Source organism: Crinia signifera, chromosome 1 (assembly GCF_055691185.1).
Source record: "Crinia signifera chromosome 1, ASM5569118v1, whole genome shotgun sequence".
In the NCBI taxonomy this organism is placed as follows: domain Eukaryota; kingdom Metazoa; phylum Chordata; class Amphibia; order Anura; family Myobatrachidae; genus Crinia; species Crinia signifera.
Window position 1 is genome coordinate 425,001,245 of NC_139217.1, and position 18,885 is coordinate 425,020,129.

The following is an 18,885-nucleotide window of genomic DNA, read 5'->3' on the forward strand; positions in this document are numbered from 1 at the left end:
GTTGCTCAGGCAGTTAGGGTGTAAATTAGTTTTTGTAAGAAGTGGTCTAACAATTGCTTCCTTTAGTGGCTCAGGAAAAATGCCTGTTTGCAGAGAGCTTTGAACTATTTTTGCAAATGCAGGGCCAATTATGCCCATGCACCCTATTAGCAGCTTAGTTGAGGCAGGTCCAGGCCACAAGTGGTGGGATGCAGCCTTCAGGTAATTTCTGCTATGTCTTTTACATCCATTGGGTCAAAGCTGTTCCAAGAAGTCAAAGCAAGGCCCTGTCCCCCCGGGCAATGGCACCATTTATCCACTCATAGTTACGTCCCTGCATTTTCAAATTGGTAGAGAAATTGGAGTTTTCTTAATGTTTTGAAATGTTTCTTGTTAAACATAAGTCTTCAATGAATGAATCTTCATGTAAAGAATGAATCAGGAAGGTATAAGGTTTCTAATAAGTGATCTACTTAAATACTTAGACAAACACCCTTCATGCCCTTCTTGTGGTTTTCTGTGTGTGAAGAAATAATCTCATTGTAGATCCAGGGATGTGAAGAAATTCAGTGCAAACAAACGGGTATAGTTGTAAGAACTGGAAGCCAGAGCCATATTCAATAAACAATGTTGGTTTTTTATTGAAGTACAGATTATATTACAGCTTTTATTTTATCCCACAGTCCAGTAAGTCCTTTCCACAAACATATAAGTATAAAGGATATTTATACTGATATAACCCTTTGATTTTTTTCCTTCTAAGGACGGATGTTTTTATGCAATATGGTGTGCATGGAAGGTATGGTAAGAAATCATCGATGGTTTATGACCGATGTAGAATAGTCTTGACATCAATGGGGTAGAACCAGATGGTTTCCCTCCATTGAGGTCAAAAGCATAACTGAAGTATTTTTTTTCCTTAGCCAATGGGCCAGAACACAGAGCATAGCTCTGCCCCCAACATCCATAACCCCGGGTTTTGATTGGATCTGTGGCCATTCAGTGAAATAAAAGGGATAGTTAAAACCATTGATGGTCATACCTCACATAGTATGCTATCATCGATGTTCCTTTGCCCTATCCCCATCGACCATTGATGGCAGTAGTGTTGATGGCCATTTCCTGGTAAGAAGGCCACTTCCCCTTGCACTTCTTAAAAAATAAATCTGTGCTGTGGTCATGTTTACTTTGGCCACCACTGGATTGACCACTTGAAAGATAATTTGAGAGAGTGTCTTTGCTGCACAAAATGTGTTGACAGCCACTTTGAGGTATTGTGGAACCTTCACCTAATGCACCTTGGGCCCCAATGTGGACCCAGCATAGGACAGCTGTGTGTTGTCATCCGCCAGTGACCCAGAGTGCCGAACATGGAAGACTGGGCAGTGGAGAAGAGACGACCAGTATCACCTGAAATCCACTGGCCACATCCCAAACTGCCTACGGAAGACTCTTATGGAGAGTGCGTGTATTTATCTGCAATTCCACAGATTCACAACTCTAAGCAAGAGAGCTTCAAGCATTATACTATCCACATTTTATTCACAGGTACCATATTTTTATTCCCTCCAATTGACCTCTTATATTTCTTTTTCGTATGCCTAATTTAAATATATCCTCTGAATAACTTTTCACATCTTTCAGCCACCATAATCATCCCCAATGCCTACTTATTGGCTGACCACCGTGGTAGTCTAAATCTCGTGAAGTTTTTACGACGGTTACTCTGTGCATTCCCTACTATTTATCTCTTGACTAATTTTATTTAACCCATGTGGCCAATGCAAGGCTTTAAGTGTATCAAAGCCACGTTTTCTGGCATCTCCTAGTCATTGCTAGACATCCCTATTCCGGGAATGCCACCCCTCCGGACTCCGAATGCCGGTCTTAATTACCGGAGTAATCTCGGATGGGTGGTAACTCTAGCTAAAACAAACACACATTTTTGAGAAGTTCTTTTAAATGAAAGATAATAAACTAAAAAAAATGCATTGACACCCCTGTCCATTAAGAGCACCCCCAGATGGACCTGTTTAGTTGTGGTTTACTTCCCTTTGAATTGTCATTTTTCCTTAGTGTGCCTGTAATGCGTTTCTTTTCCATATTGTAATTTAAGATCATTTTAAAACAACTTTTATTTTATTTTTTTAAACAAACTCTGCCTTTATTTTACTATCATTGTAAATCCCTTGTCACACTCACTTAAAACAAATGGATTATTATGCCAAAACAGATTAGGTTGTGGACCTTTAAAAACAATTCCTTGCACCAAAGAGTGTCCTTTGTACATAAGGAGAAAGGGTATTACACCCACACTGCACTTGGGGGGAAATTAGGAAAAGTAGTGTCAGCGATAGAGGTGCTGTAACCATAGCAACAAAGGCATCTTTCTGTTTTCTATTCTGTTCCACTTTTTTATTTATGTCATTATTTCTGCCTTGATGTCTATTTAGAAGGCCTGCTTATATACTGTATATAACATCATAGGACTGTTAACGAGACACAATGCCCTAAAGGTATAACAATTTCCAATAGGGCATCGACTCATGCTGAATGCTCATTGAGAAATGATCTATGGTTGTTTTGTATAAGCAGATGAGGACGTGATACGCTACAATGTAGATAAGATGGACGATGGCCCTGAGTTTCCTTATTTCGACTGCCGGTTCCGTTGACATGTGTCAGCGACCCTATCACTGCACTTTTTTCATGCAACAATACAGCTATCATGCTCCTATGAACATGCGCTCTGCTTCACCATATGTGCTGGGAAAACATCGCCATCTGGGATACATAGGTTAAGCCCTAAGGAAAACAAATACATTCAGCAGTTTATGCAGAGACAAAGAATAAAGGCACAAGGGCCAAGCTTCTCTATGTGGAATCTTCTGTCAAATTCAAATCAGGGTAAGAAGCCACTTTGTCTTGATTGATTCCACACGCCTCCTGTTTTACCATGGCAGACACATCAGCGGCCTCTCCATCTTCAGTGTATTCCTATGTCATCTGTGAACACTGCTGCACATAAGGCAGAAGAAATACAAAGCAACATTGACGAGAACAGCGCAGTTCATGTATTCTGCAGTAATTCATTTAGAAACCTGTATAACATGTTAAATTCAATGATGTGGGGTAAATTTACTAAGATGGCCATTTTATTGAAAATGGGATGTTACCCATAGCAACCAAGATTCTATCTATTATCTACTAGAACAGTGATTTTCAACCTTTTTACCTTGCAGCACACTAAATAAGATTTTAAAATTGCCAAGGCACACCATGAGTTCCCCACAGGGCAAAACACATTGGCCCCCACAGGAAAAAAACAAACATATTGCCCCCCATATAAAAAACAATCCCACTGGTCCCCACAGGTAACACAAATAAAATACATTGGCCCTTTACATGAAAAGAAGAGACCAGTAAATAACACTTGAACTGGTGGTGGCTGTAAACTGGTTTGAGCATCTCTAGATCTGGGGGCACACTTGAGAACAGCTCAAGGCACACTAGTGTGCCACCGCACAGTGGTTGAAAAACACTGTACTAGAAGGTACTAAAGAAAGAAGAAGTTGAATCCGGTTTCTATGTGCAACATCCCATCTTCAATAGAACTCCCATCTTAGGATATTTACCCCTATGTGTGTCGTAAACATGGCACAAACATGGAAAGAAGCAAACAATGGGACAATAGAATAAAGAGCCAAAGAACTTCCAGACAACTACACTAGGGGCCTTATTCTGGTTCCTTCTGACAATTCCTTCTTAGAACGACAAAACCATGTGCGCTGCAGGGGGGCAGATGTAAAATGTGCAGAGAGAATTACATTTGGGTGAGTTATTTTGTTTCTGTGAAGGGAAAATACTGACTGCTTTATTTTTACACTGAAATATAGATCTCACTTTGAAATAAAACCTCACAAAAATCGAATTCTCTCTGCACAAGTAACATCTGCCCCACCTGCTGCAGTGCACATGGTTTTGTCCATCTAAGAAGGAATTTGCCAGAAGGAGTGAACCAAAATAGCCCCTCTAGATGTTATCTAGTACAAATCAGTAGATAATATTATTTCAAACAACATTATTGTGGAAAGGGGCCTACACACGGGGAGATTTGCTGAGCATTCTGAACGATGCTAGATCGCTCAGAACAATTCAGCTAGATCGCTCAGCACACAGAGATGTGCCAGTGCCATGTGCAGAGCGATCTGTCAGGGCCAGTGTACTCCTGGCCCTGACATTGGTGATTATAGATTTATCCAGCGCGCGCCCCTTTCCTGCGGATGGTGACGGATGGCGATTCTATCTGTATTGCTTGTTTTGACCTTTTGACCATGATTTCCATATGTATGACAACCATATGATGGCGATTAATTGACTGTCGACCTAGACATTGTCCATCAGCCATCCGGATATCAGGGGAGTTGATGCCTCTGTGCAACTACCAGTTGTTTGATATAATAGATCTAGAATTTATCTCTACTCTAGCAGGAGGCATAGGGTGAGATTTAATAGGATGAGAGATTCAGAAAGTGAGATTTGGTAAGAAATCTCCAGTTTTTTAAAGCGGCAATCATTTACACTGCAAAATCAAACTGGTTTTGCTGTGAAAATGATTGCCGCTTTAAAAAAAAACCTGGAGATTTCTTACCAAATTTCCCCCATAGTGTTTATTTAAACTAGGGGCTATTTCAGACCTGATCGCATGGCCGCCGATTATGGATCAAATACACATAGGTATGCCCATATTATGCAGGCCCTGCTGCAATGAAACCCTACTACTTTTGTATTTGCAAACCGTTAACAAGTTAACAAGGAAGTAGGCATAAGGGGGGAGGAAACTGGTTGTATAGTGGGAGTTCCTAGGAAAACGTCAGGGAAAATGCTAGGCATATCTGGGCCTTTGACCAGTAGTGCCAGTTACAGATGTCCACAGTTTGGATAACAGATATCCGGATAGGGGAAACTCAACCTGTATTCACTATTATTAGTTAGTTCCAATTCCTAAAAGTGTCATTCTGTCAGAGCACACAAATCACCTCTCAATTCCAATCCTTATATCTGTATCATGTTTATCAGCAAAGCATTGTGAGGACAGTTCTAGTAGACACTGTATGCTGTGTGTGTGCTGCTTCCTGGTGGAGAGGCAGCCACTTGCTCTTCTGCATTTATATAACAAAGAGCGATAAGGATCAAACTCAATTATCTGGTGGCAGCTGGATTATGGATAACACAACTGAAAGTAGCAGACTTGCCCCTATTGGCAGAGTGTATATAAGTACGTGCAGTGTGGTTGTTAGACCTCACACTTAGAAGATATAACCAGTTTGAAGGGTTTATTCAAGTGGCAGGCTTGTAGGTTACAACAGTACTTCATGAGTTAACTTCAAGCAGTAATACAACTTGTACATTTGGTAACGACAGTCTCTGGTTGTTACTTAGCTGTAGCGTTTTGGCGCGTGCAGGGTAAATGACAGTCTGCTGGTTTACGCTGCGGTATCTCTCCCAGTCTCGCTGCTGCCAATGATGACTGATCTCCCTGTGCAAAAGGTCACGCTGGTAACGGGTTTACAGCGGGGGCTTGCTCCTATGCGCTCCGGTGCACGTGGAGCTACAAACAGCATGGACGGAGTCACACACGATCTGAGGCACACTCTAACGCGGGGACTTCCTCACAGGAAAGAGTAACGCTGCCAGCAGGGTCAGGGGTCTCTGCCCTGCTATTCGCTTAAGCGACCTGTCACTCAGGGTGACGCTTAACTACGTTGGCTGCAAGGGGGAAAAGGAAGACTGTAAGTCTCACACTAAGCAGTGTATGCGGAGACAGGCGCTGAGCGCTGCAATCTAACACTCCCCCTCGCTTAAGGCTGTCTTCGGCTACATAAAAGAACTCAATACAATGCTTTGTCCTTTTGTAATACCTGTAACCGAAAATATGGTTAGAGAGAAAAAGACATTCAGAACATCAAAAACTTCAAATCAACATTTTTGAACTTAGACAAGTCCACAGTCCTTCACGAACTTAGTAAGCAAGTTTCCCGACAGTCCTTTAGTAAGCATGTCAGCGACATTCTGTTCACTTGCAATGTATTCAACATCGATGGACTTGTTCTCCACTAGTTCTCTGATGAAGTGATGTCTTATCGCGATGTGCTTTGACCTTCCATGGTGCTTGGTAGTACAGGAAAGATCTATTGCTCCCCTGTTATCACATGCGATACTGATAGTCTCTTCTTCATAAAGTAGACCTAACTCACACAAAGTCCCTTTGATCCAGAGTGCTTCTTTTGATGTCTCTGTAAGAGCCATGTATTCGGCCTCGGTTGTTGAGAGAGCAACGGTCGGTTGTTTTCTACTCGCCCAACTAACTGCTGCTCCGGCCAGTGTGAACAGGTAACCGGTGTGGGAACGACGATCATCTTCATCTGCTCCCCAGTCGGCATCGCAGAAGACTTTCAAATTTGAATTGCTTGTCTTGGCGAATTTTAATTTCAAGGAACTTGTACCTTTTAGGTATCTCAGAATCCTCTTCACTGCGATCCAGTGTTGTCTTCCAGGATTTATTGCAAATTGGCTCACCCGACTGACTGCATGAGTGATGTCTGGACGAGTTCCAATACTTGCATACATAAGACTTCCAACCACGTTCTTGTAAGGAACATCTTGCATTTCCTCTATTTCTTCTTGTGTGGTTGGTGACATACTTTTTGTAATCTTGATGCTTTTGTCAATTGGTGTATTCATTGACTTGGAGTCTGCCATCCCATACTTCAAGATTGTTGCCTCGATGTACGTTTGTTGGTCGACTGTGACTGTTCCCTTTTGCAAGTTTTGAACAATCCTCATGCCCAACAGATGATTGGCTGGACCTAAGTCTTTCAACTTGAATCTCTGTTTCAGTTGATCTCTTACACTTGTGATGTGATCTTCGTGACCTGCTATAAGTATATCATTCACATAGACTGCTATGATGAACAACTTTTCTCCCAGAGTTTTGTGATAAAGGCAGTGGTCAGTCTCTGATCTAATAAAATTCATTTCAAGCAGTACTGTGTCCAATTTTATGTACCAGCAACGACCACTCTGCTTTAGGCCATATATGGATTTCTTCAGAAGACACACTTTCTCTGTCTGAAGTTCATTCTCATCATAATGATCTGGTGATTCCATATAGATCTCTTCAAGTAGTTCTCCATTTAGAAACGCTGAATCGAAGTCTAATTGGTATAGCAGTAAGTCTTGTAAAGTGGCGACTGCAATTACTAATCTGAGAGTGTTATACCTCGCAACAGGTGAGTATATCTCCCCATAGTCAATTCCGGATCTCTGTGTGTATCCCTTAGCAACAAGACGGGCTTTGTAACGGGCAACTTCTCCGTCTGAATTTAACTTCTTGCAGAAGACCCACTTGTTCTTGACTGTTTTGCGGTTGCTTGGCCTATTTACTATGGTCCAAGTATCGTTCTCTCTCAGTGCTGATAACTCTGTGTCTATTGCAGATTTCCATTTCGCCCAATCACTGCACGCTTTCGCTTCTTGAATACTCTGAGGTTCACTGAAAACAATATTCGCATATTCTTCCTCATATCTTCTGGCTGGTATGCCCTTGTTTCTTCTTACAGAAGCTCTTTTAGTTGGTTCGCTTCCTCCTTCAGTATTTTCTGTTGCAGGTATGCTTTCTATTTCACATACCTCTACTAGTGCTTGCTTTTCTTGCTCTTTTGCTTTTGTGGGTGATGCTGTTTCTTGAAATATCACATCTCTTGATTTCAGGAGACGTCTGTTCTCTGCATCCCAGAGCCTGTACCCTTTGCTCTCCTCACAATAGCCTAGCAATATGCACTGTCTTGATTTTGGGTCAAGTTTCTTCCTTCTCTCTTTTGGTATATGTGCATAAGCTCTGCTCCCAAAGACACGGAGGTGACTGATGTCTGGCTTCTTCCCAGACCAGGCCTCTAAGGGGGTTTTTCCCTTCACGGCCACTGTAGGTGTTCTGTTTTTCAGGTATACTGCAGTAGATACAGCTTCTGCCCAAAAACTCTTCTCCAGGCCAGCATCGTTCACCATCGCTCGTGCTCTTTCAACGATTGTTCTGTTCGCCCTTTCACTTACGCCATTCTGTTCAGGCGTGTAGGCCATCGTCAGCTGATGCTTTATGCCATGCCTTTTTAGAAAGTCGGTTACTTCTCCATTTTCGTACTCTCCCCCATTGTCGGATCTCAGGACCTTTAGCTTTAGGCCCGTCTGAGTCTCCACTAGGTTCTTGTACTCCACAATTTTCTTGACCACCTCACTTTTCTTCCTTATGAAGTATACGTGTGTCATTCTTGTGGCGTCATCGATGAGAGTCATGAAGTATTTGTAACCACTGGTTGACTCCTCTTCCATTGGTCCGCACACATCTGTGTGTACCAGAGCTAGTTGTGTTTCTGCTCTGCCTGCTGACTTGGGAAATGGGTTGCGGGTCTGCTTGCCTTTTATGCAACTCTCGCACACAGGTCTTCCGGTGTCTTTCACTGTGATTCCTGTTGCCATCCCATCAGCTAATTTCTGGACATTATCATATCCTAAGTGTCCCAAACGTCTGTGCCAGAGCTCCATGGACTCATTTTCAGCAGAGGCTGCCAAAGCTACACATTCATCTGTGTCTAGGACGTATAGTTGGTTGCATCGGGTTGCTGAAGCAATTACAGTCCCTCTTTCATTATGCACCATGCACTTGCCCTTTGCAAACTGGACTCTGTAGCCTTTTGCCTCGAGTACGCTGATAGCGATGAGGTTACTTCCCAATTCTGGTACATACAGGACGTCTTGGATATCTGTGACTACTGTCTGTCCCTCAATTCTTAGTCTCACTGTGATTGTCCCAACACTTGAAGCAGTAAGGATCTTTTCACCAATCCCGGTAACTGTTGTGGGGTTACACTGTGTTAAAGAATTGAACCACTCCTTGTTGCAGCTGAAGTGTCTAGAGGCTCCCGAGTCCATGTACCAGAGATCCCTCCTTGGCTTGTCTGTTACATTCAGTGCTGACTCGTTCTTTTTATCATGCCGCTTGTGCATGCCACTAGTGTTCTTCAGCCTGCATTCTGAAGCCTTGTGCCCTACTTTGTGGCACACATAACATTTGAATGTGCATTTCTTGGGTTTCGCACCCTTTGCTACTAAGGCAGAACCTTCAGCTATGGCATCCTTGTGGATTCTCTCTTGGAACTGTAGTAGTTTGGCTCTCACAACTTCAGTTGTAAGCTTGGTCTCATTTGACTCTAGTGCGACAACCAGAAAGTCAAATTCCTCTGTCAAATTCTGCAGCATTACCATTGCTACTTCTTCCTCATCCACTTTTGCTCCTACACACGCCAATTGCTGAGCTATCGATAGTATTTTATCAATATAATCGTTCATGTCCTTGCATGCATTCAATTTTGTTCCATACAGTGTGCGTCTCAGACTTATCCTTCTCATTAAGCCTTTATTTTCATAAGCACCTTGTAGAGTTGTCCACATGTCCTTAGCGGACTCCTTCCCACAGATAGTAGAATAAACATGCTGCTCCACAGCCAGGCCTATTGTGCCAATGGCCTTGTCTACCTCTTCTGGGTTTGGACTTTCTCCTGGGGCTATTGTGACTTTCCATAGCTTCTCCCTCTTAAGCTGCATTTCCATAGCGAACTTCCATGTAGTGTAATTCTCTGAGCCTTTGAGCTTTGGAAAGTTCATGCTATGCCCTGTACTGTGCATTCTCGTTAACTCTTCCACAAATGGCAATTTAGAAATAATTCCTTTGTGTTCTTTTATGTACTGCGCTAGCACTTTGTCTTCAGGGGGATAATCTTCGCGCACGTGACGTGCTGGGCCCATAACCTATTGGCAGAGTGTATATAAGTACGTGCAGTGTGGTTGTTAGACCTCACACTTAGAAGATATAACCAGTTTGAAGGGTTTATTCAAGTGGCAGGCTTGTAGGTTACAACAGTACTTCATGAGTTAACTTCAAGCAGTAATACAACTTGTACATTTGGTAACGACAGTCTCTGGTTGTTACTTAGCTGTAGCGTTTTGGCGCGTGCAGGGTAAATGACAGTCTGCTGGTTTACGCTGCGGTATCTCTCCCAGTCTCGCTGCTGCCAATGATGACTGATCTCCCTGTGCAAAAGGTCACGCTGGTAACGGGTTTACAGCGGGGGCTTGCTCCTATGCGCTCCGGTGCACGTGGAGCTACAAACAGCATGGACGGAGTCACACACGATCTGAGGCACACTCTAACGCGGGGACTTCCTCACAGGAAAGAGTAACGCTGCCAGCAGGGTCAGGGGTCTCTGCCCTGCTATTCGCTTAAGCGACCTGTCACTCAGGGTGACGCTTAACTACGTTGGCTGCAAGGGGGAAAAGGAAGACTGTAAGTCTCACACTAAGCAGTGTATGCGGAGACAGGCGCTGAGCGCTGCAATCTAACAGCCCCAACAGGTAGTGTTACTGTACCTTTACACAGAAAACAGATGTCCAAATATCTTGCCAAGAATTCCAGATTGCTGAGAAACAAACGGGGAGCTGGGCAGCATCCATGTCCTCTTCCGGATTCTCTACAAAACATTCATAGTCATGATGTTAACATTTATCAACATGGTCATAATGTCAACATAGACCATGAGGACATTCATTAACATAGAAAGTGATGAAATGTCGGCATGTTAACCCTCCCTCTAGTGCCTAACCAACCCTCAGGACCTCATTAACCAATAGGCTGATTAGGCTGGGATTGAAGCGCTTCCTGGTGCCGCTGGAGTTGGGGCAGAGCAAGGTCTCATGAGATCTCACCCGGGAATTGTGGGAGAAGCAGTGCCTGCTGGGTTAGCCGCTGTCACCGAGGCTGGGATGGAAAAAAAAAAGGGAAATCCTGTGAGAGCCACAACTGGTGCCGCTGTCGATGCTGTGATTGATGCCACTAGCGCAGTGACGTGCGGTGGTGGCTGTGAACGGAGAGGCACTGTCACAGCCACCACCGCACCGCAACCCCCCCCCCCCCCGGCTGCCGCCAACACCCGCTGCCCCCCTCCTCCAGCAGCAGGCAGCATCCTCCGTCCCCGCCCGCCGTAACACCCCCCCCCCCACGCACCTGACACCGGCGCGCGCAGCAGCCATCCTCTGCTGCCACCTCCATCCCCGCCCGTTTGACTCTCCTCCCCCCCCCCCCCTGAAAACAAAATGATACTCACTGGGCAGGGGAGAGGGGAGCAGCAGCCACACAGGCAGGGAACCGGGAGCCAGCACAGGTCACAGCATGGGAAGAAGGGAGCAAACGCGGCACTTTCGGAAGCTTACATGACAGGGGCTGCTGTGATTGGCCAGCAGCTGGATCTGCTGTCCAATCATAGCAGCCCCTGTCAATTAGGCACTTCTAGAAGTGCCGCTTTTAGTGTTATTTTTAATGGGCTTTTTAGCCCACTGCTTAGCCCTGCCCCAAGCCCCGCCCCCCGCTTCGTCCCCTTGCAGTTCTGTTTGGGAGGCACGCTTATCGATGCCTCCCAAACTAGGTTAATTCATTCAAACCAGTAAAATAATATAAAGAAAATACTTATGACACAGAATATGTGTCATAGGTATATTCTTTGTATTATTTTAAAACAAATTGACAGGGGAAGCACTGCCTCCCCTGCCTCCCCTGACTGCACGTCCCTGCACTAGCGCCATTGCCAGCACTTCTAGGAAGGTAAGTGGTAATATGAATGGAGCTCAGTCACTGAGGCAGGGATGATCCTGTGAAAGCCGCGGCTGGCTCCACCACCGAGGCTGTGATTGATGTCACTGCTGCCGTTGCCAGCACTGCTAGGGCAGTAAGTGGCAATAAGAATGGAGCTGAGGTCTGAGCCTGTAACAGAATTTAACTGAATATGAATGAAAAAAATTGTGGTGGGGAAGGGAAGGGGTGGCAGCTACTTCTGTATTAGCATAGGGAGGCTGGAACCAAGCCTTGGTGTAATCAGTTTATCAATGGACTGTTCATATCGTTTCTTTCTTGAAGGGTCCCCTCTTTCATCTATCTATAGCATCTACCTACAGTACTTGTACAGTAACTGTGTCGGTGCTGGAATCTAGAAGGGAAGCTTCCCATCAACTGGTCTGTATTTAGCATGTTGGGCTAAATATGTTCATTTAAAACACTACTTTCACTTTTGTCTGATTTATTATTTGCTATATAATAACGAATTGATTTTGATATTCCCTGTAACAATATATAATGCAAGCTTACCACTAATCACTGTCTTAAGATCTATTGCCTCTCAGCACTCAGCCAGGAGTGGATCAAAGGGTTGACAGTCAATATTTTTGTCAAGGACTGCAGTCCATGATCTTGTGCATGCACAAGATCTCACAAAACTGCAAGATCTCATTACATCATATGGACAGTAGGACTAATGCCCACCATCCTCAGATGGTGGGCACTTGTGTGCAAGAAAGTGCCCATAAAGTATTGTATCCAGGAGTGCCACCTAAGGAATCCTATATATATATATATATATATATATATATATATATATATATATATATATATATATATAGCTTGCAGGATAGGCGGCACTCGTACCAGGATTTGGAATGAAAAACGACAGACACGCTAAGTGTGGTCAACGTTTCAATTCTTTAGTGTAGAATTTTCCTGATGAAAATTCTACACTAAAGAATTGAAACGTTGACCACACTTAGCGTGTCTGTCGTTTTTCATTCCAAATCCTGGTACGAGTGCCGCCTATCCTGCAAGCTACATACTTTCCCCCCGTGGATGGCACCCAGGTTATTATCATCTAAACAGCGAGTGCCGAGTGCCGAGAATGCGGTGCCCCCCGTGTGTAAATGACCTTAGAGGAGCTCAGGGTATTTAGGGCTGGATCACGGCGGCACTCGTCTCAAATGATAAATAATGACCAGGAGACTGGATACGTTCCCAACGTTTCGAGGCGGTGTGCCTCTTTATCAAGGTGCAGAAAGACCCCTGCAGGGTAGGTAAAGATCAATGAACTATAAAAATATAACTCCCAACTATAATGGAAACATTTTCACTTTTATAAATACATTTTTTTCACTTACAGGTTTTTTATATATAAATTCCATTTTATTGATAATGGATATTTTTAGCCTATTTGGCCTTCCTTAAGTGTGGTCAGACACACACTCCAATTCTGGACTATTAGGTAAGTATTGTTCAGAGTATATGGACTAATTAACACTAGAAAATTATTTGTCACTAATTAAAAGTATCTCACTTGTAGGGTCCAAGAACATACGGTCTTTTGATCATTGAATTTCTCATTAGGAACACACGACGTATGATACACTATAAAAGGTATAATAATAAAAATAAAAATAAATTACTTAATTCACTTATTCAATAGCTCACCTTTCATTTTCCAGCTTCTTCACCACCACACTTCTATTATTCAATAAATAATTTTTCCAACCTTTTAAAGACTTAATTCATAAGCAATTTTAAATCAAATGGTCATATGTGAATAAACCCCTGTTCCGTTTTCTGTATATTGAAACTTTGTTTATGTTTGTAGACAGTAAAACTATTACCCTGATGAAGTCTTTGTAAAGATGAAACGCGTTGGACCCTTTTTCTTATACTACTATTGAAAAAAGACGAATAAAAGACAATATTGGAAAAACGTCACTTTATTCATTATTTGGACTATTATGGAACTTGTGGACAATTGATATATTCTTGGCGCTATACCACTATTGGGGAGTTTATATATATATATATATATATATATATATATATATATATATATAAATTATAGTTTATACTGCCTTTGCTCTGAATTTTAAAAGTGTAATATTGTCCCATGCAGTTTGCGAAAAGTAATGACAAAATGGGAGGGGGACGCCCCTGTCTAAATGACCCGGGCCCCCGAAGGCTTAATCCGCCCCTGTACCTCACCATAGCTTTATGGGCACTTTCTTGCACACAAGTGTCTTGCAGTTTTGTGAGATCTTGTGCATGCATCATGGAAGCATGCACAGGACAAGCAGGATAGAGATTGCCGGAGGCAACATCATTGTATTACATTTTTTAGCATTAGGAAATCCTGCATTACTGAACTAAGCAGGATGTCTTAGCGCTGAGAAAAAGGGCAATTTGATACCTTGACCCCATGGACTGCAGAGTTCAGTGGATCAATCACAGGTATTAAATACTGCCTGCAGAGGACTCTGCAATATATAATTTAGAGCTGTGTGCATGCGCTTGAAAATTAACAAACTGTCATAATTCATCTGGATCATTTTCAAAATGACTGTCGATGTTTTCCCTAATACATATATACTGTATATGTCTCTTGTGATATTGTGGATATGTCTCTTATCAGAAGAGGGAAGCTAACCCTGGTTTCCAATCTCTATTACAGACTGACATTTTAGCAGATTCATTTCAAGACTTGGCGATGGGTCAGTGCAAGATCAGGAAATAACCCTTATGGCCAATTTATATGATTAAGGGAAGGCATCACGGGGGAAAAAAATGTTTTTATAAACCCTGAATATACTTTTAACCCTTGAAAGTAGCAAAAGAAAAAAAAGCAATGCCAAGAAACAACATATAGAAATACATTTTATTTGGAAATAATCTATCTATCTATATATCTATCTATCTATCTATCTATCTATCTATCTATCTATCTATCTATCTATCTATCTATATATATATATATATATATATATATATATATATATATCTATATAGATATATAGATATATATATATATATATATATATATATATATGTTTCAAAGTTTTGTGGCATTATTGCCATGTACAGTATCAGCTATTTTCCAGAAGGTCGTATTTCTATCATTTCCGGTTCTTTTAATCGGTTGCGGTTTTTACCAATGGGCTGCAGGATTTCCTATTGGAAGTCTGATCTGCCAGTCACCCAAGGCAGTCCCATTGGGAGGTGTTCCCTCCCTCCGGGGCTACCTCTTTGGCTTCTATGGGCTGCAGCTGAAGCAACCCATGGAACCTAGGTTTGCGCATGTGCAGTTCCTAGGCCGATACCATGCATGCGCAGGTCCCTGTGCCTGTCATTTACATTGTGAAGGGGCTGGGACGTGATTTAGCTGCTATGGGCTGCAACCGAAGCAGCCCATAGAAGCTGGGTTATGTGTATGCGCAATACCGAGGCCGAAACTGCGCATGTCCCAGTCTCGATGCCTGTCACTTACATTGTACAGGTGCCGGGGACTGCGCCACAGTGGGGAGTGGCAGTGGTGGGAGGCTGCCAGCATCGGAGTGGGGGTCCTTCAGAATCCAGGAGGGTTGCCCACGTTTCCGGGGGGCCAGGAGGGGGACCCAATTTTCGGAAGCCTCCCAGCCATTCCAGGAGGGTACGCAACCCTGAGTGTATTACAGTAGCGATGTTTGGTTCAGCATATTTCAAAACTTCCAGAACATCTCATCATGTTTTCTACTTAATTCTTTGTTAAACAAGTACTTAAGGCACTGCACTTACAGTAGGTCTAAGAGTTGAGAACAAATAGGTTGTACTGCATGCAGCAGTAACATATATGGCGGGATGTACTAAAGCGAAAATTCGGTAAAAACACGGTTTTCACAGTGCACTGCTCACCTCTTATCGCAAAAACTTTCCTTTGCGTTAATAATTGCAAATGTGCACATGCGATTATTAAGAATGCGGTAGCCGGCAAAGTGGGGCAGTGGATTTTAGTGCAGGGTTGCCTACTTTTCAAGGCTTCTCACGGAGAGGAGACTTTCAGCAGCACTTTGGGGGCGGGGCTTGATCGCAACATCATCAAGCCCCGCCCTCAGGGTGCCAACTAACCCGATTCGCAGATCTCCATGGAGGGGGCAGGGCTAAAATTACAAGGTTATGACATTTTAGCTCCGCCCCCTCCTTGGAGACCTGCAGATTTGCAGTATTTAAACGCCGCGAGTGAGGTCCCTCAGAATCTGAGGGGGTTGCCTTTCTGGGGGGGGTAGGGGTGGGAGTGAGCCTCCTGGCCATTACGGGAGGGTATGCAACCCTGTGTTAGTGCACCCCCCTCAAAAGAATGAGCCTGTAAGAAACCATTCATCCTATTTTGTGTGTTTGTTTCAGGCAGCAATGACAGCAGATGGGCATGACAAAGCTGTAATAGTCTTTAACGGACAGACTTCATAATGTTTTATTTTAGGAATTGGTCATCTCTAGAACACTGATATAAATGAAAGCTCAGACCTTTGCACAGAGCCTATCATAATCTAAAATATAACCGCAGTTTCACAGCCGTGAGACAGAAAACAGATTTCCCTGGGAACATAAACAGGTCAAACATACTTGATTATAAATGGACTTTCTCCTTAATAACTAACTTAAAGTGTCACAGATCCCTGGACATGTTGCTAACTGGGGGCAATAGCTAAATTAAGAGGAATTTAGGAGGTTATTTAAGTCTCTAACTGATTGTTAGCTACTGTCTCTTTTCTCAGTGCAGGCACATACACTGATAACAGCACACAACTCATTTATCAGAGAGGTAATTATGTCTAGAACAAGTGCCCTATTACTTGATGTTACAGCAGCAAACAGCAAGGCCACTTCATAATGAAACAGCAGTGCCAAGACTGAAAATGATGTCTGTATAAAGGTCAGTGTAACATAAATCTGACTAAATCCAAGATGTCCTCTGTAGTGACATTATTATTACACGTTCTTTCGTCCCGAGTAGGGCCGGCAGTGTCCCACGGCGGGGCGGGGGCAGATGGGAGTCCCCCTTTGTCACCCACAAATAGACACTGGAAGAGGAGATTTTTTCTTTTTTGGGGGGAGGGGGGCGGGGGTATTGCGGTAATATTTTTGTGGGTAGGGCTTAATGTATTAAATTATCATCATTATGCCACACAAACTCCCAGTGGACCCACATTTATTGAATGATGATGAGGAGGAAGATGAGCAATGATGAGGAGGATTGATGATGCACAGAAGCTGGGGTGTAAAGCAGAGAGGAAGAGAAATGAGGAGTAGGAATTAGGAGGAGGAATGATGATGAGGAGGAATAAGGAGGAGCAGCAGCAGCTATACTTTGGTGTAATGTGTATAAGGGGTACTACTGCCAGAGGCGTAGCTAGGGCGGAGCACCAGCTCCGGGCGCCAACATGTCACCTGGCGCCGGAGCTCTGCCACCGGCTCCCCAGCCCTGCTCGCCCGCTCCCCTTTGTGCCGTGGATCCCGTTGTGCCTGTGTGGGGGGCGGAACAAGGAGCCCACATTAGGAGAGGAAGAGGAAGCCCGGGGTCGGGGGTCAGTGCGACGAGGAGGAGGAGAAGGAGAGTGAAGCTGCATGGCGATGGGGCAGGAGGAGGAAGAGCAGCCAGCAGCGTTGCCAGCAGCGCGTGGGAGCAGAGCAGAGAGAGGACGGAGCGGAGATTGACAGCTCCAGTCCCCGGCACCCGACAGCAGCGCCCGATACCCGGCAGCCGCATCACCGCACCAGTCCACGGCACCTGGCTGTCGGGTATCGGGCGCTGCTGTCGGGTGCCGGGGACTGGAGCTGTCAATCTCCACTCCGTCCTTTCTCTGCTCCCATGCGCTGCTGGCCACGCTGCTGCTCTTCCTCCTCCTGCCCCTCGCCATGCAGCTTAACTCTCCTCCTCCTCGTCGCACTGACCCCTGACCCCGGGCTTCCTCTTCCTCTCCAGGGACCAGGCACTTCTCCTCTCCATGGCCAATGTGGCATCCTTGATCCGCAAGTCCTGGTGGCCACAAGTCCTGGTGGCCACAGGAGTGAAGGAGAGCCCAGGCCTCGCACCCAGCAACTGGCCGCAGTACACAGTGTCGCCTGGGCAACAGCCAGAGCGGCAGGGTGCCAGCACCTACCTGGCCACAGCAACTGACCCCTCCACATCAGGCAGCGACAAGTGATGGCCCCCAGCATCCGGTGCCACAGAATAGGAAGGTCTCAGACCACCCCAGACACCAGCCCAGGGCACGTGAGTTGGCCAGTGTGGCCCTATCTCCAAAGGTACCCAGAGGAACAGCATACCTCCCAACATGACCCTCTCCAGGAGGGACATATTGCTCTATTTCTGGACTTCTCCCTTAATTAATGATTGCCATTACCTGTGTTGAAGCACCTTTCTAATCAATTAACCTGTGTGAAACAGGTGATGGCAATCATAAATGAAGAGGGAAGTGCAGAAACAGAGCAATGTGTCCCTCCTAGAGAGGGTCATGTTGGGAGGTATGGAACAGGCAGGACTAATCCTTAACCCCCATCTCTGCATTTTACTAGCAGAGGAGGGGGGGGCGCGAAACATGCCCTTGCTCCGGGCACTGTGGAACCAAGCTACACCACTGACTACTAATGGTGTAACACAAATAACTGACAATATTGTGTGCCGTAATGTGAATAATGGACATTGGCACTATTCTGTGGCCATCCCCTTCCCCATGAACTAATTTCAGTAGAGATAGTGTAATGGGGGAAGTACGGATGTTGTAATGGTTTCCTCCGGGTTCCTCCCACAATCCAAAAATATACTGGTAGGCTAATTGGCTCCAAACAATATTAACCCTAGAATGTCTGTGTGTGCATGTACATGTGGTAGGGAATATAGATTGTAGGCTCCACTGGGGCAGGGACTGATGTGAATGTTCAAAATATTCTCTGGAAAGCGCTGCGGAATATGTGTGCGCTATATAAGAAACTGTTAATAAATGATAAATGAGGTCCACATCACAATGGGGCAGATGTATTATAGCGTTGCTTAGTGCGCCACTATAATACTTCCTGCTTCGCCCCATTAAGGAGACGAAGCAGGAAGGGACACCGACAAGATGTATTAACATCTTGTAAGCCGAAGTGGGGAAGCGTAAACTCCCCCCTCCGATGATGTCCGCTCATGGAGACAG

General features: G+C 44.4%; 1 protein-coding gene across 2 annotated transcripts in view; it reads right to left on the minus strand.

Annotated features, from left to right (window-relative positions):
* Nucleotides 1-618: 618 nt before the first annotated feature.
* LOC146018927 (uncharacterized) overlaps nt 619-18,885 on the minus strand; it is a 226,154-nt gene continuing 207,887 nt past the window's right edge. For both annotated transcript variants that reach the window (XR_014450527.1, XM_083151905.1), the window contains exons 3-4: nt 10,462-10,562; nt 619-2,997 (exon numbers count right to left, since the gene is read on the minus strand). Coding sequence is in view for 1 of the 2 variants with exons in the window: in XM_083151905.1 (XP_083008031.1) it covers nt 10,464-10,562 (99 nt within the window). In the remaining variant the exon portion in view is untranslated. The remainder of the gene's footprint in view (nt 2,998-10,461; nt 10,563-18,885) is intronic.